Raw genomic sequence first — 21070 nt, forward strand, 5'->3', positions numbered from 1 at the left:
ACTTGATACCAAGATTTTTCCAACCTCACTCTCAAGATCCACCTCTCAGTTCCTTATCTAAACACTCAAATTCCCAATCTCACTCTCTAAGATCCACCTCTCAAATTCGGAAAACATTTCCGTCAAAACAAACGGAACCTCAATTTGATAACAAAAATGGACAATCAATCCTTTCCTTCACCTCATGTGCTCATCTTTCCAGTTCCATTGCAAGGCCATGTAACCCCTATGCTACACTTAGCTGAACTTTTATGTCTATCAGATCTTCAAGTAACCTTCCTAAATACAGCCCATAACCACCAACTCCTGACCCAAAACACAAACATCGAAGCCCGTTTCGCCCGTTACCCGGGTTTCAGGTTCAAAACAATACCCCAAAGTCTGCCTAGCAATGACCAACCACAGACACAGACTGGTAAGGAGGTTGTCAAGGACCTGTTGACTGTGTTAAAGGCAGTGATCGAGCAGTTGGCATTGAGTGCTAAGCCCGTTTTGAGAGAGCTTCTGTTCGGGTCAACAGAAGCGGGTAAGATAACTTGTTTCGTAATAGATGGGTGGTTGAATTTTGCATATGATATAGCAGATGAAGCAAAGGTACCAGCGATTGCATTCAGGTGTTCCAGTGCCTGCTGCAACTGGGCTTATTTCTGTATTCCACAGCTCGTTGTTGCAGAAGAAGTTCCTTTCAAAGGTATGCAAATCTGTATACATGATTGATTTCGCATTTTCACTTCCTACTCCCTCTATTCCTAAATATTCGCAACAATTTGACTGACAACACTAGTTTGACCGTAATTATAAGCAATTATATATTACTAAAAACTTAAAGAAAATGATATTTGAAAATATACATTAAGACTAATCCATTAACATACTACATAATAACATTTGATCCTTATATAATAGTATTGGTCATAGTTAATGTATGAATAGTACAAAAGTCAAAATGTTGCAAATATTCAGGAACGGGAGGAGTATAAACCTATAATTGACTAATTGAGTGTTTTTTAGCTCAATGACTCTGTATTTGTCAAAGATCAAGCTGATGGCTTACGAAATTCAGTTTTGGGTTCTGAAATTCTGTACTGATCTTGATTATCTTACCATGAATTACATAGATAACAAAGAAATGGATCAGCTAGTCAGGAATGTACCTGGGATGGAAAGCTTCCTACGCTGTCGTGATCTTCCCAGTTTCTGCCGAGGCCAAGACAAGTCTTCCTGTCATGACGTCCAACAGTTGTTCACTGGTGAATCACAACGGACGCAGCATGCCCATTCGCTTATTCTCAATACATTTGAGGATCTCGAGGGGCCGATTCTATCTAAAATCCGAACACATTGCTCAAAGGTTTACACCGTTGGACCACTACACGCGCACCTAAAATACAGACTCGGGAACAAGGACACCACATTGTCTAACAATTCCTCTAGTAGTTTGTGGGAAGTGGATAAAAGCTGCATACAATGGTTGGACCAAAAACCTGACAAATCAGTGGTTTATGTAAGTTTTGGCAGCACAACTAAACTAACAAGAGATCAGCTCATGGACTTTGGGCAGGACTAGTGCAGAGCAAGAAATACTTCCTGTGGGTTGAAAGGTCTGACGTCATAACAGGAAGCGGGATAGACAGTCCAACCCTAGATGACATCATGGAGGGGACCAAGAAGAGAGGGTGCATGGTCAAATGGGCCCCACAGGATGAGGTTTTGGTCCACCGGGCCATAGGTGGGTTCGTGACTCACAGTGGGTGGAACTCAACATTAGAGAGCATAGTAGCTGGGGTGCCAATGCTTTGTTGGCCTTACATTGCTGATCAGCAAATGAACAGCAGGTATGTCAGTCAAGTATGGGGAATCGGGTTAGATATGAAGGATACATGTGATAGAACAATAGTGGAGAAGATGATCAATGAGCTAATGGATGGAAAGAAGGATGAACTGGGAAAAACAATGAGTAAAATATCACACCTTGCAAAGAGGAGTATTACTGAAGGTGGTTCCTCCTATTCTAATCTGAACTATCTGATCGAGGAAATAAAAGCCATGTCTAAGAGAAACAGGTGATTAATTATCAATTGTAACTTAGAAAAGACTTTTCTTTACTCAAATTTAGCAATTCGATTCACAGGAATCACAGGATATAGTACTATTAACAAGCCATTTCATTCAGCATTACATAATATAAGTGCCGGGTGAAAACATAGGCTAAAGCCTAAAGTAAAGCATATTCTACAAGTATTACAATACATAATTAGTTTTAGACATACATACCATGCTAAAAGTTGAAGCATCTGGAGACTGACAAAAGATCTCATTTTTCTTCTGTGATTTCTGCATCTGAATCGAAGTCAAGAGTGGTTTATTTTTCCACAAAAAATTGAGTTTTAGACAAACTTACCATACCAAAAGATAGAGCGCCTGGAAATCTGAAATCTGAATACAGACGGAATATTAGTTTTTCTTCTATGATTTCTGCATCAAAGATCATAAGAAGGGTCTGAATCAGAGTAAATAGTCGTTGCTTTGTCCACAAAACATTTCAGTGCAGCAGTGAATTGCTTCTCCAATTCCAGTTCTTCTTCCTGGTGCATTTTCGTCATCTCCTGTTTTTCTTCATAGATTCCCATCAGCTGTTCTCTCTCAAAATCAATTTCACATTTACCAACCTCAGTTTTCCAAATGATGTGGGGTTTCACGAGCCCAGCCGCTTCCTTCACCATGTTGTCAAAGCAAGAAAAATTAAGCGCGAACACACCCTCCCAATCTCGTTCTTCTTCCTGGTGCCTTTCCTTCATCTTCAGTTTTTCTTCACGGATTTTCATCAGCTGTTCTCTCTCAGTAGCACATTTATCAACCTCGGGCTTCGAAGTGATGTGGGATTTCACTAGATTAGCCACTTCATTCACCCTGAGGTCTAACCTAGCAAAACTGTTCATGAACACATTACCATCATATATCAGGTTATAGGATCCTTCAAACTAAAATGTGTAAATCTATCCCGCCAAATACGTGACTAAAGAGATCAGATACTCAGATATTACCACATATTTGAAACCTTAAGTCACAGGCAAAGATCAATCATGACTCAGACAAATAAACTTACCTATTCTTGTAATTCTCATGAAAGTTCCATGTACATTCAACAGCTCAGTGAATTTCTTCGTCATCAGTTGCAGCTGCTGCTCATAAGCATCTGTTGCTTCACCAGATTCGTCTCCTTGATGCTTACCATGTTGCTTTTAGAAATCCATTAGAGAGAAGCAAATTTTACACTTTTAGTATAAACGAAAAGAGAAAATTTAGGCAAATTTTTTAAAAAAACACAAGCAATTTTGTTTGAATAAAATACCAAAGAAAGCAATCATATACTTCATTCAGTAGACAATGCCATGCTAATTGCGGTGAATGAAAGTAACAAATTCAATTGTTTTTCTGTCATCGCATTGACCTAAGAATCTTTGAGATCTTTAGTAGTAAAGTGATTCAACAAAGATGTTATCATTATATAACAGCATTGGAAGAGGGGGGTGGAGTTGATATCATATAGGAGTATATAAAAGTCTTGAGAAGATGATCATGCTGAATTTTCCCAGAAACAGAAATTCATGTCAGAGAAGTACATCATCAATCTTTCATCATTATGTTGCAATCAACAAATATCAGCAGGAAACAGAATAGCTAACATCGTAAGTCCTATCACAAATAAATAATAGCTACCATGCCCCTTGAGAAATCATTCAAGTTCCATAACCATAAGTTTAGCGGCATATAGTAATGTACAGCCTCAAGCCAACACAAAAAGTGCGTATTCAAACAACTCAAAGTTTAGGGCGTATTCAAACAACACAAAAAGGGCGTATTCAAACAGCTCAAACAGACATGTTCAGATTCAAACTCAGCCAAGAACCTCTATGCAAAAACCCTGTTCTCTCCTGAAACTCTGAAAGCATGAAAATTGAGACTTTAGATTTTTCTAGGTCCTTGTAATATTTTCATCAATCTTCCATGCATCATGTAACCAAGATAGAAAAGAGAATGCTTAACATGTAACAAATCAGATAAGATTTACTCAATCAACCAAGATTTGGGATGCCACACTGCCACAAGACAAAATACTTTAGAATATAATTACATCGAAAAGCCAGGCAAAAGCATTCAAGAGATTTAACTATAAGGTTAACAAACGTCTGAAAAGTTTATTACGGACTATTACCTTAGCTTTCTTCTCATCAATATCAGAAGATTTTGTTTCTGGGAGGATATCAACTTCCTTCTGACAATTCTTCACACTCGTTTTGTAAGACGCGGGTTCAGAATTACAATTCGAACCACCAGACATTTTCCCTTTTCCAGTACATGGATTTGGTAGATACTTTTGTCTAATAGCTTCAGCAACATCATGGGAAACAGTACTCTTACTTCCATTGATGTTAAGAGGATTATGATATGCCTCCTTACCAACATCAGAAAAGAGGTCCAAGTTCAACTCCATCATCATCATTACAGTTCTCTTTCGAGATGTTTTTACCACAATTCTCACAATTCCTTTTCGTGAACGGGTTTGGGCGACCCCGTGATTCAGATGTCAATATCTGAGGAACAACATGATTAGATTTTCCAGAATAACTAACCTCATCCTCCTCGTCGTCTTCATCTGAAGAATCAACAACAATAATGGGGTTATCCCTTCCACCATTCACTAACCCCATTACACTATCATTAAGATCAATGTTCAAGTAATTGGAACCAGCACTAGAAACCCTAGAGTTGTGGAAGTTACTCCATGAAACCTGGTCATGACCATGACCACGACCCATTCTCATTGCGGGTTTCCCCCACTCCCTATGGGCCGGGTTCGGCGAAACCCTCTGGTGATTTCTAGCCCTAGTACTAGCTTCTTCATCGATCACTAACCAATCTTCGGAATCGTAATTCTTCATCCTATCATCTCCATAATCAATTTTTTTCCCAGAATGTTCACCAAATCTTTCCTTACCAGTACCCATCTTAAATGCACACAAATTAACTGTTTCAAAACAACCATTTTTAATCAAATTGCGAACCAAATTCAAACAACAACATTAAAAAAAATCTAATCAATTACTTCTAGTCTAGTAATTGAATACAACTCCGCACAATCATATAGTGGTGACAAACATTTAAATAATTGGCTAATTAGAAACAAAAATCACCGCTTAAAAGTGTCAGCCCATCAGTTTTTTTACGATATAATGCAGGAAAATTTAAGCAGAAATTGCAGCATGCAAGCATTTAACTCAAAATTAGCTCAAAAACAGAAAGATAAAACAAGATAACACCAAAAGGAAAAATACAGGGAAATGAAGACGAACAAAAACCCAGAAAAACCCACAAAAGGAGAGAGAAAAGGAGGCACCTTTAACTCTTTAAGACTAGTGAAGCGCGACAATGGCGGGAGCTTTGGAACTGGAGTAAGTAAAGTATTTGAACTTGAGTGTGAACTGTGAATGATTTGACAGGGAAGAAGCTAGAGTTATAAAAGTTCCTTTACAAGATTGTAGCTGTAATTTTTCAGTGTGATTACGATACCCCTATCTACTCTATTTTTTTCTTTTTTTTTTTTTAGAAAGGGTAGTTTGGTGGACATCGGAATTAAATTCTCATAGAAAGTTTGTTTTAATGGAAAGTTATCTCATTTGGGAACTTTATAGGAAATTGCATACTCTTGTTGGTTGCACTGAGGAATGACATGGGAATTGTGATTTACCAAATGGAGGGTGGGTAAGTCATTTCCCATGTCCCCATGGGAACTCCAAATTCCTATAAAGTTCTACTTTCCCATCTTATTAATTTCATGTCAACCAAATAACATGACAAATGTGCACTTACTAGGAAAGTAGGAAGTCACACTTCCCCTCTAATTACTTGCAACCAAACATCACTCTAGCGTAGAGGTCAGTGTAGAGAAGAATCAAGTTTTCCTAGGAAATAAATGACTTTACGTCTTCCAGCATCAAGATATTTATTTTCTTGATTATTTTCATTAAACATTATCTTCTTTCCCCCTCTCTCCCGAAAACTGGTGTACGTTCATATGAAGATAATTGTTTTTGTTATAATTAAGCTCAATTTAGGAAAATCTTGAAAATAACTTAGACGGTAACTGTTGAGCCAATATGGTTTTGATGATGACAAACTAACGTAATCAACTAACGTGGTTTTCAAGTTGTATGTGTGCAAGGATCATTAATGAATAGTTGTGCCCAAGTCATCAATAATAAAGCTTACTGGAAGTTGATGATTGTGAGAGGCTTATAACAAAGAAGCATAAAATCCAGAGCTGGAATTGTAGAGCAGTTCCTAAGGAGGAACTCTAGAGAAGCTGGGAGTTATAAAGTTCCTGCGGAAGAACTAGAACTCCAGATGAGCTAGAGGAATCCCGAAAGAGATGGTTGATCCTCTAAGTGGTTGATCCTCAAAGACGGCTGTTCCCAAAGACGTCTGTTCCCAAAGACGTCTGTTCCCAAAGACGGTTGTTCCCAAAGATGGCTGTTCCTAGAGATGGTTGTTCCTAGAGATGGCTGTTCCTAAAGATGGTTGTTCCTAAAGATGGTTGTTCCTAGATATGGCTATTCCTAAAGATGGATGTTCCTGAGGATCAACCATTGTTCCCGAGGAGCACTTGTTCCCGAGGAACAACCAATATGAGGAGCACTTGTTCCCGAGGAACAACCAACATGCGGAGCCACTTGTTCCTGAGGAACAACCAACATGCGGAGCAGCATGAAACATGAAGACAAGAAACAAGAGTTTATTTTCTAGGATTCATGTGAGTATGTGGAAACGTGAAAGGTAATGGAACAAGGTATCAAAAGGAACTCGTGGAACTCGTGTCTAGGAACTTGGTCTGCATCCTAAATATAATGTCAGTATGCATTAATCTAATTGTCGGTAAATTTAGAATATAAACGTGATTTAGGATAGTTTATTTAAGAGTTTTAATTTGATTAAAAGTCCTTAAATAAATAGGTAATTGACTAAGTCTAGGATTCTTAATAAGATAAATATGTTTTATATTTTGGAATTAATTAGTTAATTAATTAGAGTCCTATTAAGTTGGGTATCTTGGAATTAACTAATTAATTAATTAGAGTCCTATTAATTTTGGGTATCCTAGGTTAGTCAAATATTAATTTACGTTTATCAGTAGATTAATTAGGTAGGTTCCTATTAACTTGGGAATCCTATGAAATCAGCTATTAAATCACGTTTAATATATCACGTTTAATATAACTGACATATTAGTTATTGATGTTAGGATCACGCCTAGAAACTAGGATGCATTACTTTGTATTAGCTTGTTCCCCAATTACATTATATCCACGTTCATATACCACGTTCTCATCAACTATAGAGGTCATGGGTACATGCCTAGGAACATGGGAATATGGCTGTTAGTTGAAGAGATTATGGGGAAAGCAGTTAGGAGTTCCAACACTATAAAAGAGGATCTTAACATTCATTCTAATGGGTCTGACTTCTCAGTCATTCCACAGAGTCTGGTTTACGTGGAAGGTAATTAAAGTAAATATATTTGTTCCACGTTTATGAGTCATTTTCTCAGTTTCAAGTTCCTTCAGTTCCTACACTAAAGTTCTTGTTCCTTTACAGTTCTTCTACGCTTCTCATATATTGTAACAAGTTTGGGTTAGGAACTTGAGTGAGTTCCTATTGTATTTGGAAAGGATTTGAGTGAAGTCTTGAGAGAGTATTAAACACAACTGAGCGTGAATGTTATACTCTTTGTATGGGATCCTAAGTTCACGGGGAACTTGGGTTGATAGAGTTTCCAATTAAGTTAGTAACAGGGTCGTTCGCTTGATGAATGAGAGCTCGTCGTTAAAATCCCTCGTGGTCGTGGTTTTGTCTTCTTGATAATTTTCAAGAAGATTTCCACGCTAAATTCTCTCTTGCATTATTTTCTATACTTGCTTTTAAGTTTCTTTTATAATTCCGCAAAAAGTTAGAAGCAAGTTCCAAATTACAATTCACCCCCCTCTTGTACGTGTTCCATCCGAATAACAGTTGGTATCAGAGCCGGAACTCGCTGATAAGCAGGCAACCCTGCTGAGTAAAGTTCCTGGAAGAAGGAGGAACACTAATGAGAAACTTGAAGAAAGGAACACAACCCAATGTTGTTCCAGAACAAGGAAAAACGAAGGCGGACTTGTTCTTGATGAATAAAAGTCACTCAAGGATATACAACAAAATATTTGAGGTACGTACCTCATCCTTGAGATCTTCTTTGTGTGCATACATTAATTTATTGCTTGTTCCTTGCATTGTTTCTAATGGAACTACTATTTTATTTTGATTTAAAATCGAATTTGAAAAATCTAAAATATGTTTTTAATAGACAATTTTTCAATTTATTTTAAAACTCCAGTATATTTAAATTAGTTCAAGGAAACGACTTCTGAGAAAATGCACACAAGAATCCGTGGAACTTGAAATTTTTAATTTTTAGGCAACGTTATACACTGCTAATTTTTTTTGCCTAAGAATTATTATTTTATATGCTTCATGAATATATTGAATATCATTTATATGAATTCATATTGTATCTTGGTAGTAGTAGTTGTTTTAATTATATTTTAATAGTCATTACTAACAAGAAGGGACCCAAATCATGTTGGGTTCCCTTGCCTAAGGAATTGGTACAGGAACAAACAAAGGTGCACACTAATCTGTCAGAAACTTGACATACCAGTTTCTTCCTTGTTCCTGCGAGTTCAAGTTCAACATTGAGGAACTCGCTGGTTCATTGATGACCCGTGAGTTATGGTTAGGAACTCATGATGGTGCGGCATTTTAGATGGCATATTACATCAGCACCTTAAATGGGAACATAGATCAAAATCCGGAGAGGAACTTTCGGACAAAGGAACACCTCAAGATTCACAACTATGTTTAATGGAAAATTTTGACTTTAAGTCGAATATGAGGTATGTTTATTTCAACAGTCTGTTATTTGTTTCAATACGGAACCCAAGCAAAGTAGTGTTCCTTGATTTAATAACTAGACTATATGAATACTTAAGTGAGGGGAACAACGCATGACACTAGTTGTTCCTAGTGATTCGTTAGCAATATATTTTATTCTCTCACTAAAAGGCTTATTAATAATGTAGTGAAATCTTATACAAGTTTGAAATTCGTTGAAGTTTCCTCGAATTTCCCTTAAGACTCATTGAAGTGTGTATTATATGTGTAGAGTTTATGTGAAAAGTCTTTCTTATAAAATTGACACCACGATCTTTCTATGTCTTGTACGTAGTCATGAGCTAGAATTGAATTAAGGACTCACTGATGTCTTTGTAATATTACCCTTAGTTTCCAAACTGCTTATGCGTTAATAAAATGGAAAAAGAAGCAAAAAGTAAAGTTTCATTTCTTTATGGATCAAAACAAGGCTTTTCATTCGATCCATGTGCACTCTTAATAATGTCCAAATCCTGTAAATGTGTGATAATTTATTTCTTCCATGATATCCACCAATTAAACTCCTATTCCTCACAAAAATGTTTCCTACACTTTTCCTACCGTTTCTCTACAACATATTAGAGATCACAAAATCAATTCATACCACACAATGATTTCTTTTTCTCTTCAAAAACATTCTCAAAAATTCATCACTGTATAAAAATCCTCTACTAAATATTCCTCCTTTGTCACTTAAATGATTTAGCAATTGTTGAGGGGGAACTAATGAGGAGGGTGATTAATATAGCTGTCATGCATAATTTTGGAAAGAAAAAATTAAAGGAGATAAAAAAAAATAATAAAAAAAAGGAGACGGAAGAAAAATGAAAAAAAAGGGAGAGGAATAAAAGGAGAGGTATTTAAAGGGAGAAATAGAAGGGATAAGAAGTTCCTACAAGCAGTTAAGTTTCCAAGTTGATATGCAAATGAAGCTATCAGTATCTCAAAGAATTATCTTTCAAAAATATCAAGTTCTTTAATGATTCACAAGGGAACTTACACCATAAACGTAAGTTCCTACAAAAACAGAATCAAAGAACTATAAAAAAGTTTCAAAGAAAATATACGAAGAAAATGAAACTGTGTACTGCTAAAGAAGAATAGAAAAAAAAAAGAAAAAAAAGAGAAGGAACAACAATGTATTTTATGAGGAGGAACTTCAGTTGAAATTGCGAGAAAAAGGGAGGCATGCTTGAGAAACAAGTGACAAAGGAATAAATCTATTCATCCCATTAGCCTGCCTATCTCTTCATAAATTTTTCCATCAATTATCTATTTTCTTTGGAACTCATTGGACATTTGACTTATTCTTATTAATGTGTTGCACTTTGGTGAAAATGAGATTATACTTGTTGACAACTACACTTTAGCTTCTTTGACTGATTTATTGATGTATGCGTGAGGATGGCTAATATTACTAGATTGACGTTTGAGCAAATTAATACTTTCTTTTGCCTCATGTTTGACCATTAACTATATGTTCTTGGTGGTGTGGTGTCAATGTACATCTGGAAGATTGTTTATAAATCCTTGAAACGAAGTACACTTTTTGATGATGTCAAAGGGGGAAGAGAAAAGGCAAAGATACTTATTTCCTACTTTTATAAGATGATTAATAGTTATTTATGTTTTATTCTCTACTAAATAATGATCTTGCTACTTGATGTGGCCTAAAAGAATGCCACCTGACTGCACTATCAAAACCCAGAAGAAAGAGCCCAAAAGCTTGCCTACGGGCATTTTTCAAACTTCATAGGGCCCAGGCCCAAACGATTAAGAGGACCACATTGGGCCTAAACAAGCCTCCAGAACCAATGCAGGACACGTGTCCCAATCTTGCGTAAACACTCAATCATGCAGGACCAGTTCCCGAGAAACCCTAGCACTATAAATAGTGCAGATCCCTAGGTAAAAGGGCAATCAATTCTGGCTCAACAACAGAAAACCTATCTTTGCTCTGCCTTCTCTCTACAAATTATTCATCTCTCTAGCTTATACTTACTTAAGCATCGGAGGAAATATTTGATATATGCGTTTTATATAGAATTTTTACCCCCGTCCCTTAGTACTTTTATGTATCAAACGTGCTCTTAGGAGCCGTTTCTAGTACTAATGTGTGTTATTGAGTGTGCCTTGAGTTTCAGGTTTGATTATGAGAAATTGGTCGTTTTAGACCCGTTTCATTGTTGATCAAGGCCACTATATGAGTCCGAGAAGTTCGGGACCTCCATCGTCGACTTTCGGGAGCCTGAGATGCTTATGGTTGAGCCCCGGGAGTTAGACTTGGTGATACGGGCGAGATACATTGAAGATTGCAAATCGCCCTGGAAGCTGAGGGCGAAATGCAACCATCGGGCGGAAGTATAAGCATGCCAAGTTCATCAACGCGCGCCCGATCGGGCGCAGTTCGCCCGATCGGGCGACGCCAACCTCCAGCAGTTTTTCGCGTTTTTAATTCCGTTTTTAGGCCTTATTTTGGCAAAACTATATAAGCAAACTTGTTTTATTTTTTAGGGACATCTTATTTTCCAGCACTAAACCCTAAGTTTATTTTTCTAAGTTTTATTTCCTCTCTACATTAATTCAAACACTTAGTTCGATTGATATAAAAACACAAGCTTTCAATTTCCATTGTTGGAGAATTAGGTATTGTTTCTTACTTTAATTTATTCTATTGCTTTGATCATGTTTTCCATTATGTTAATCGCTTTGTTATTAGTTATCATGAGTGAGTAGTTTAATTTCTAGGGTTTAGGGGATCCATAAATGCATGATTGGAATTATATGTGGACTTGATTAATTGATTGATTGATTATAATTTCTATAGCTTATTATCATTGCTCGTCAATTCTGTTCGGCCGGACGATTTTGATTTGAGTTTGATTAACCTTAGATTATGCGCCGAGAGGTATAAATCTGATGTTTTTGGTCTGTGGCTATTAGATAGGAATTATTTCTAGTACGTAGCGAGAGCCCGCTAGTTGTTCTATCCTAAGGGATTCATAAGATTCGAGAGATGCATGTTTTCCTAGTTATGATTGTTAATTAATTGTTATTGTCCGTTGTCCAATCCCGGTCTGCATTTGTGGTGAACCGCTGCCCTAGATTCCCTTAATATTGTTATATTCCAGTTTGATTATTTGCCTTAGCTTAATATACAAACCAATCCAATTCTTTGTTACCAGTAGTCTAGATTAGTTAATTAATAGTAGAAAGAACATTGTTTCCCTGTGGATACGATCCCTGCTTCCCTTGCTATATTTTTAGTTGGTGAACGTTAGGTTTATCTTTGATAGGAGTGCGATTTAGCATGTCAAATTTTGGCGCCGTTGCCGGGGAAACGGTTTTATTTTCTGTTATTAATTGTTTTTCTGGATTATTGTTTGTCACTTCTCAAGGGACTCCCGTTCCTTGAGACCGGATCTCACGACTGTTTTCTAGTTCTTGCTTGTTTATGCCCAGGACTGTCCATACCAGCGATCTGACTTCGTTCGATCCTGAACCTGAACGGACCTTTCGTAGACGGCGTAGATTCGTTGAACAGTTGAGAGACTATTCTGACTCTGAATCCGACTATCTGATTAGCAATCTATTCCATACAGATTCAGAGATGGGTGACCAAGCACCACCACCCCCACTTGTGCCAAGGCTTACAGACTATTCTAAACCAAGTCTGTCTATGCTTCCCAAGGCAATCATGCCTTCCATTGCGGTCGAGAATTTCAAGATTGAACCCCAGCTGATAAACATGATCGAGAGACACCAATTCGGTGGGGAAAAGGGTGAAGATCCCAATCTCCACATTCAGTCTTTCATTCAGTATTGTGCCACCATTAAGCAGAAGAATTTAACACCGGAGCAGACTATGGAGATACTCTTTCCATTTTCATTGAGTGGGAAGGCCAAGCTATGGATTAACAGTCTCAACCGCGCAGCTATGAAAATCACCGATTGGAATTCTTTGGCCCTTGCATTCTATGTTAAATATTTCCCACCTGAGAAGACAGCTCGTCTGAGGGGTCAGATATTAGGTATCTCTCAACAAGTAGATGAGAGTTTGTTCGAAGTTTGGGAGAGATTCAAGGACTTGCAAAGAGAGTGCCCACACCATGGTTTGGATGACTGGTTCCTGGTTCAGCAGTTTTACAATGGTCTGGGTAATGAGTCTAGGTGTCTTTTGGATTCAGCTGCCAGTGGGAGATTTATGCAACTGGAGGTGCCTAGAGCTTTGGAGGTGATTGAGGAGATGGCCATCCATAGTGCCCAATATGGGAATCCTAGAGGTTTTGCCGACCGAGGTGTTAAGCATGAGATGAATTCTATTGAACAGCTTACTGCTCAGCTAACTGCCCTACATCACAAGCTCGACAATATACAGATCGCATCTTCCCAATCCACCCAACATGCTAGTGTCGCTGCAATGAGTGCCCAATCTGCTAATGTCTGTAATAGTTGTGGGATGCAAGGCCATTATGCACAGGTATGCCGGAGCTCCATCGAACAATGCAATGCATTCCAGTCCTACAAGCAGAACAATCCGTATTCCAACTCATACAATGAGGGGTATAAAAACAACCCCCTATTATCATATAGGAGTACTAATGTTCAGAACCCCCACCAGATTCAACACCCTCCACCACCACAACAACCCTACCAACCGCGGAGTAACTACAACTCGCAACCTAGTGGATCACCTGGCTTACCACCACAACCTCAACCCACACAACCTGATCCCATGCTTGTAGAGATGAGGAATATGATGTTGGAATTGCAGAGATCTCTAAGCGAAAAGGATGCCAAAATCGATGCCCTCACTGCTCATAACAAGATCATGGATAAACAGTTGGCACAAATGGCTACCGCTCTTGCAGAGAGACCCAAAGGTCAACTCCCTTCACAGCCTGTGACCAGAGAGTCTGTAAATGCTGTCACTCTGCGGAGTGGATATGAGTATGATGGGCCACCTATGACTATAGAGGAAGGGGTTGAAGGATCTGTTAGTGGTGCTGTGCCAAGAGAAAGTGAGAAGGTGGTCAAGGATAAGGAAGCTGACACAGGGGTTGAGAAGAAAGTTGAGATACAAGTTCCACCTATCAAACTTCCCTTCCCTCATCGTCAGCTAAAGAACAAGCTAGACAAGCAGTTTGGTAAGTTCTTAGAAGTGGTAAAGAATCTGCAGGTAACAGTCCCTTTCACTGAATTAATTACTCAAGTACCTGCATATGCTAAATACATGAAAGACATCTTGACTAGGAAGAGAACATTTAGTGAGGTGGAGACTGTTGCATTTACTGAGGAGTGCAGTGCCTTACTACAAAATAAGTCTCCACCCAAGTTGAAGGACCCCGGGAGTTTCTCTATCCCGTGTAATATTGGCAACCTTTTTATTGACAAAGCCTTATGTGATTTAGGTGCCAGTGTTAGTGTCATGCCCCTGTCTGTATGTACTAAGTTGAACATGGGTGATTTAAAAGTTACCAACATAACTCTGCAAATGGCCGATAGATCTGTAAAATACCCCCTAGGTGTCTTAGAAGATGTGCCTGTTAGAGTAGGTAAATTCTTTATTCCTGTTGATTTTGTTGTTTTAGACATGGAAGAGGATAGGCAAATTCCTATTATTTTAGGTTGGCCTTTCCTACACACTGCGGGGGCAATCATAGATGTCAAGAATGGCAAGCTGACGCTAAATGTGGGAGATGATAAGGTTACTTTCAATTTAACCCATGTTGCTAAGAACCCTATGGTAGAGGAGTCATGTTTTGGAGTCAATATTTCTAATGATTATTTTAATACCGAATTGACTCATACTAACTCTAATAACTCCTCGGAAAAAGCACATGTTTCAAATTGTCTTGCAGGTGGAGGTGATCGGAGTATACACTCTTCGGCATGGGTTCGAAAGAAGGGACGGATTGATGATGCCACGACCCAAGGGGCCGAAAGTTCTGTAAACGGTGGACATCGTATTCACGATCGGGGTCGTGATCTGTCACTTCCCGCACCACACAGCTCATCCAAGGTAATCGATGTGACACCAGGTGGCACCATCTTTGGTGCCCCCATTCGATGAGCTGTCGTGGCTCTCATCCCTTTCATGTCCATTGTCTGCGCATAAACGGAGATTGTGTAATGGGGACATTACATCAATCTCATAGGGGATGAGTATTTCATTATCCATTTATTGCCTTAGTAGTATAAGCTTGATTGTTGATTCTAATTTTTGTGTGTTTAGTTAGTATTTTCCATTACCTACGTGTGTTTAAGTATTGTTTTTGGTGTTAGTGAGGCGAGAAGAGGGCATTACGCTGTTTGGGTGTTTCTTAATGTGCAGGCCTAAAGCCCCAAGTTCGAGAAAGTGAAATTAAGCTCAAGGCCAAGCACGCTGCAAATCGCCCGATGCGGATCGGGCGAGGTGCGCCCGATCGGGCGCGCACGGATGATTTTCATAAAGCTTATTTCTGCCCGATCGGGCGCAGCATGCCCGATCGGGCGGACTGGCGAGTGGAATGCTCGATCGGGCGATTTTATCATGCCCGATCGGGCGGTCTAGCGATCGGGCGGTTGAGGAAAATTCGTGGAAAAGTCAAGGAGGAATTCTGGGCAGAAAAATTCAAGAAAAGAGGCAATCGCAAATCGCCCGATTCGGATCGGGCGAGTTGCGCCCGATCGGGCGCGTACGGATCAGAAGAAAAGGATCGCAAACCGCCCGATCGGGCGGAATGTCGCCCGATCGGGCGAGATGCGATTTCAGCGACAAGTACACGGTTTCTTCTTTCTTTCTTCACTTCTTCTTCATCTTCAACCTAACTCTCTCTCTCTCTTCCTCCATTAAACCCCAACCTCTAAAAAACTTCCAACCACCATATCTCCCTCAATTCTCCACCAAATTCAACAAAATTTTCATCAAAATCATCCCCTCATCATCCTCTACAACCTACACCTAATCGATTTAAGTTTTCACTCATCCCCACAAAATCCCCAAATTCACCCAAAAAACCAAAAACTCAAAAAAAAAAAAAAATTCAGATTTTTCAACCATGGCAAATAGACCACAAAGAAAATGCACGAGGGTACCAAGAAATCAACATGAGGCTTCCACAAGCCGAGCTCGGGAACCGACACCACCACCTCCACCACCGCAATTCGAGTCCGACACGGATTTTCCGGATGTCATCTTTATTACGGAGGAGCAACGAGCACGATTCATGCACCTCAAATTGAGGGAGGTAATCCCTACTCGCTTTATATGTCAAAAATCATTGCATGAAATGGGAATTGAGCGTGATGTAAAACGTGTTTTTGTTGGTGTTGGTATGAGTAGCATGTATGGTATGCTCCGTCTCACATTTAGGCGGTTGACTCTAGAATTTTTGAGTAGTTTTAATGTTCGTAGGGATGGTTATCGAACCGTGTCATCGGTTCAATTTCGTGTCATGAACCGAACCTACACCATGAGCTTATCTGATTTTGGTAGGATTTTTGGATTGTCTACCACATATAGTAGGAAACCCAAGGAGACTCACAATAACTGTACCATGTGGGGAAAGCTTACGGGCAATGATAATCCCGGGAGTATGCAACATTTGCATGCTTCCAAGATACAACACCCGGTACCCATTGTCTTTTACAGGTTCCTAGGATTTACTATCTTTGGTAGGGATGAGACCCAGAACATTAGAAGTACGGAGCTAGAGATCCTAGGTGGCTACGTTTCCGAAGGAGAGGAGAGCTACAAAATGAACCTTGCACATCACATGGCCTCTCAATTTTACTCCATAGCCACCTCCACACATACTACCAAGATTACCATTGGTGGGTTGATCACCCACATAGCCATGGCCACGGCCAATTTTACTGAGGCTAACCAGATTCCAGTTCTGGGTAGCAACTTGCTTGATTTGGCTTATTTTGCTGGACTCCGTAGGCTGCAGGGGGAGCATGGGTTATTTAGGCCGGGAGCCATGTACTGGATGTTCGAGGGAAACAGGCTTTTCACCTTGCCTGACCCTCAGGGCCGCACTAGTTTCAGACCCGGTCAGGCTCATTATCTATTTGTTGGATTTGAGCGAGAGCCTCAGCCTGACCCCCAGCCTCAGCCTGACCCTCAGCCAGAGCCCCATCAGTACCAGCCAGAGCCTCGCACCTACTTCAGGAGGGGGCGTCGAGACACGGGGAGGCCCCAGAGTGGCCCGGTAGTTCATGAGGATCAGGGGTCCATTGACGAGAGGTTGAGCAGACTTGAGCTCGGGTTCCGGGAGTTCGCAGCTGATCACCAGAGGACCATGTTCCCATTTTATGATCAGTATGCCAGGCAGGGCTATATTGCCCCAGATTACGAGCACCCTACCTGGTTTACCTATCCCGCGGAGGGATATGGAGCTCCGGGTTCTATGGGCACCTTCACACCCACCCAGTACGGAGGGTGGGGAGCGGGTCCTAGTGGGCATGGTGGCAGAGATGATGGTGATGATGATGGTGATGATGGCCAAGGCCATCAGTGATGCTGATGTTGATGATGAGGTTCGATACCCTTGAGCCAATGAGGACATTGTCTGATTTGGTTTGGGGGGGGTTTCACACTACTTGTACATTGTAGGTATGTCTTTCTTTTATTTTCGCATTTCTTTATTTTGGTGTGTTTATTTTGGTATGTTTAATGCTTTCTAAATTAGTTTATTGCTTTGAAAAAAAAAAAATACAAAAATACGTTCCGATGAATACAATATCATGCTTCCCTGTGCCCCTTTGATTGAAAATTGTTTTGATTCTTGGTATTTGATGACGAGCAATGTGGATGTGTTAGCCATGATTTGATATTCGATTGCTTTGATGCCTTAACATGAGTCAACTCTGACTAACTATTTGTGGACTTGGTGCTTGGCTAGTTGACTTGGTTAGGATGTGTGATAGCTTCCTGGTGTGTCATTGATCTTGAGTATTGGTTTGCAACTGTTAGTAGTGTTTTATGACTCATATACATGCACATTGTGGAGGACGAAGGCATTTTTCTGTTTAGGTAGCCTTCAGATGAATCTAGATACATTTGTTCCCTCCTTTTCTACCCATGTTGTTGCTTGTGCCCCTTTATTCGGTGACTAGCCATATTACAAGCCCATGAAAGCCCCATTGGTTACTAGTCCCAAGCCTAGCTTGGGGGAGCTAATAGTAAGTGAGGTGAGGGAGTTGTAGTGTGCTTAGTTTTGAGCACAAAGTGAGTGTTGAAAAGGAAATAAGGGAGTTCTTCTTATCTTGTTTGTTGTTTGAAAAAGAGAAAAAAAAAATAATGAAGAGTGAAAGAGATGAGAAGAATAGAAAATATGAAGGTTTCCAAAGAAAAAAAAACAAACAAAAAAAAAAAAGGAAATTGAAAAAAAAAAAAAGAAAAAAAAAAATTCATTACTCTCAGAAAAATTCAAAGCATTGTTACACTCAAGTATTGTAATTTCTTATCTTTATGAGTGATTGATTTTAATTGTGAAAGAAAGGCAAGAAAGTATAGTGTGGTTTGTTTGTTGTTTCATCATGTGTTGAGTGGGAAGTTGTGGTTGTGGTCATCATTTGTGGTTGACCATGGTTTTGCTAGGATTTATGCTCCCCAAAGCCAAGGCTTTAAGCTCACATTTTACCCAAATTTACCGCACCCTTAACTAAGCCTAACATTACAAGCTTGAAAGACCTTCCGACCTTTGTGCATAGAGTTGTATTAATGTGAAAGTAGTTGTTTATCAATGCAAGTTATGACATGACACATTTCGAGTCGACTATTAGGTTGAGTGTATGTTTTTCTAGACACACGAGTGTTGTGAGTTTGGGAGGGCATTGTTCACTTATATGTTGGGAGGAGAGCGAACGGGTACATCTTTTATCCGCCACATAAATGAGTGACGAGTATGTGAGCACTAGTCTTGAATTCCAATGTGCATTTTTGGTTCGCTTTGGGTGACGATTGTTAAGGCGGATTAGCGGTTGGATGGATTTGATTGGTTGACATTGATGCATGCTTGTTGGATTTTGCCTTGAATCGTATCCATTGTTTTAAGATGTGTTTGGGGTGAAGTTGGTTTATGTATTCATCGATGATTTCTTTGCTTAGGGGCAAGCAAGGATCTAGCTTGGGGGAGTTTGATATATGCGTTTTATATAGAATTTTTACCCCCGTCCCTTAGTACTTTTATGTATCAAACGTGCTCTTAGGAGCCGTTTCTAGTACTAATGTGTGTTATTGAGTGTGCCTTGAGTTTCAGGTTTGATTATGAGAAATTGGTCGTTTTAGACCCGTTTCATTGTTGATCAAGGCCACTATATGAGTACGAGAAGTTCGGGACCTCCATCGTCGACTTTCGGGAGCCTGAGATGCTTATGGTTGAGCCCCGGGAGTTAGACTTGGTGATACGGGCGAGATACATTGAAGATTGCAAATCGCCCTGGAAGCTGAGGGCGAAATGCAACCATCGGGCGGAAGTATAAGCATGCCAAGTTCATCAACGCGCGCCCGATCGGGCGCAGTTCGCCCGATCCGGATCGGGCGGTCAATCTGGAGGCTTTGTGGAGATTTCGCAACCCGCCTGATCGGGCGGATTTTGGCCCGATCGGGCCGACTATCGAGTGATTCGCCCGATCGGGCGAAGCGTCGCCCGATCGGGCGACGCCAACCTCCAGCAGTTTTTCGCGTTTTTAATTCCGTTTTTAGGCCTTATTTTGGCAAAACTATATAAGCAAACTTGTTTTATTTTTTAGGGACATCTTATTTTCCAGCACTAAACCCTAAGTTTATTTTTCTAAGTTTTATTTCCTCTCTACATTAATTCAAACACTTAGTTCGATTGATATAAAAACACAAGCTTTCAATTTCCATTGTTGGAGAATTAGGTATTGTTTCTTACTTTAATTTATTCTATTGCTTTGATCATGTTTTCCATTATGTTAATCGCTTTGTTATTAGTTATCATGAGTGAGTAGTTTAATTTCTAGGGTTTAGGGGATCCATGAATGCATGATTGGAATTATATGTGGACTTGATTAATTGATTGATTGATTATAATTTCTATAGCTTATTATCATTGCTCGTCAATTCTGTTCGGCCGGACGATTTTGATTTGAGTTTGATTAACCTTAGATTATGCGCCGAGAGGTATAAATCTGATGTTTTTGGTCTGTGGCTATTAGATAGGAATTATTTCTAGTACGTAGCGAGAGCCCGCTAGTTGTTCTATCCTAAGGGATTCATAAGATTCGAGAGATGCATGTTTTCCTAGTTATGATTGTTAATTAATTGTTATTGTCCGTTGTCCAATCCCGGTCTGCATTTGTGGTGAACCGCTGCCCTAGATTCCCTTAATATTGTTATATTCCAGTTTGATTATTTGCCTTAGCTTAATATACAAACCAATCCAATTCTTTGTTACCAGTAGTCTAGATTAGTTAATTAATAGTAGAAAGAACATTGTTTCCCTGTGGATACGATCCCTGCTTCCCTTGCTATATTTTTAGTTGGTGAACGTTAGGTTTATCTTTGATAGGAGTGCGATTTAGCCTGTCAATATTCCTACGGGAATATTCTTGTTTTGCAGGTTTCCAGAAGTTCGTGCCAGGTAATCACCTATCAAACGAAGTCTAATCTCAAGATCGCAAGATTGGGATTGTCCTCCCATAAATCGGGATGAGATGCTTAAAAGTTGTACAAGGCCACTCGGAGAGCTAGAAACTGTGAAATGCATGGCCGTGCTCGGATGAATCATAGGCTATGATTATCTGTTTATTTGATCAGTTGAACTCTGAAACCGAGGAACACCTCTGGACATAATAAGGATGACGACTCTTACCTTATGTTCAAGAGCAAGCATCGAGCGACAAAGGAATTAGGAAATGCACACTTGTCCCTAAGGACAAGTGGGAGACTGAAGGAAATGATGCCCTTGGTCCAAGTATGCATTCTATGATAAGTCTAATAAATACGGTTCAGTATTAATTAACAAGTTAATAATTCAGTGAGATCAAGTGAGCTGAATGCCTAGCTAGAGGCCGCTTCAGTTCAAGTGGAATT

The 21070-nt window shown here is 39.6% G+C and overlaps 2 protein-coding genes, 1 non-coding gene and 1 pseudogene across 3 annotated transcripts; 2 read left to right on the forward strand and 2 right to left on the reverse strand.

Annotated features, from left to right (window-relative positions):
• Positions 1 to 44: 44 nt before the first annotated feature.
• On the forward strand, positions 45 to 2105 carry LOC110779669 (7-deoxyloganetic acid glucosyltransferase-like; annotated as a pseudogene).
• Positions 2106 to 2124: 19 nt separating this feature from the next.
• LOC110779670 (uncharacterized) lies at positions 2125 to 5654 on the reverse strand. Its single transcript, XM_021984154.2, has 4 exons — positions 5399 to 5654; positions 4217 to 5029; positions 3107 to 3239; positions 2125 to 2931 (listed from the first exon to the last, which is right to left on the reverse strand). Exons 2-4 carry the CDS (start codon positions 4502 to 4504, stop codon positions 2918 to 2920), a joined length of 435 nt encoding a protein of 144 aa, XP_021839846.1. The 5' UTR covers positions 4505 to 5029; positions 5399 to 5654; the 3' UTR covers positions 2125 to 2917.
• Positions 5655 to 13033: 7379 nt separating this feature from the next.
• LOC130460205 (small nucleolar RNA R71) lies at positions 13034 to 13140 on the reverse strand. Its single transcript, XR_008920146.1, has one exon. It is a non-coding gene; the product is annotated as a small nucleolar RNA R71 (small nucleolar RNA).
• A 2909-nt stretch (positions 13141 to 16049) lies between these two features.
• On the forward strand, positions 16050 to 19520 carry LOC130459243 (uncharacterized). Its single transcript, XM_056826475.1, has 2 exons — positions 16050 to 17623; positions 19272 to 19520. Exon 1 carries the CDS (start codon positions 16065 to 16067, stop codon positions 17526 to 17528), a length of 1464 nt encoding a protein of 487 aa, XP_056682453.1. The 5' UTR covers positions 16050 to 16064; the 3' UTR covers positions 17529 to 17623; positions 19272 to 19520.
• The last annotated feature ends 1550 nt before the right edge of the window (positions 19521 to 21070 follow it).

This window comes from Spinacia oleracea, chromosome 4 (genome assembly GCF_020520425.1).
Source record: "Spinacia oleracea cultivar Varoflay chromosome 4, BTI_SOV_V1, whole genome shotgun sequence".
In the NCBI taxonomy this organism is placed as follows: Eukaryota; Viridiplantae; Streptophyta; class Magnoliopsida; order Caryophyllales; family Amaranthaceae; genus Spinacia; species Spinacia oleracea.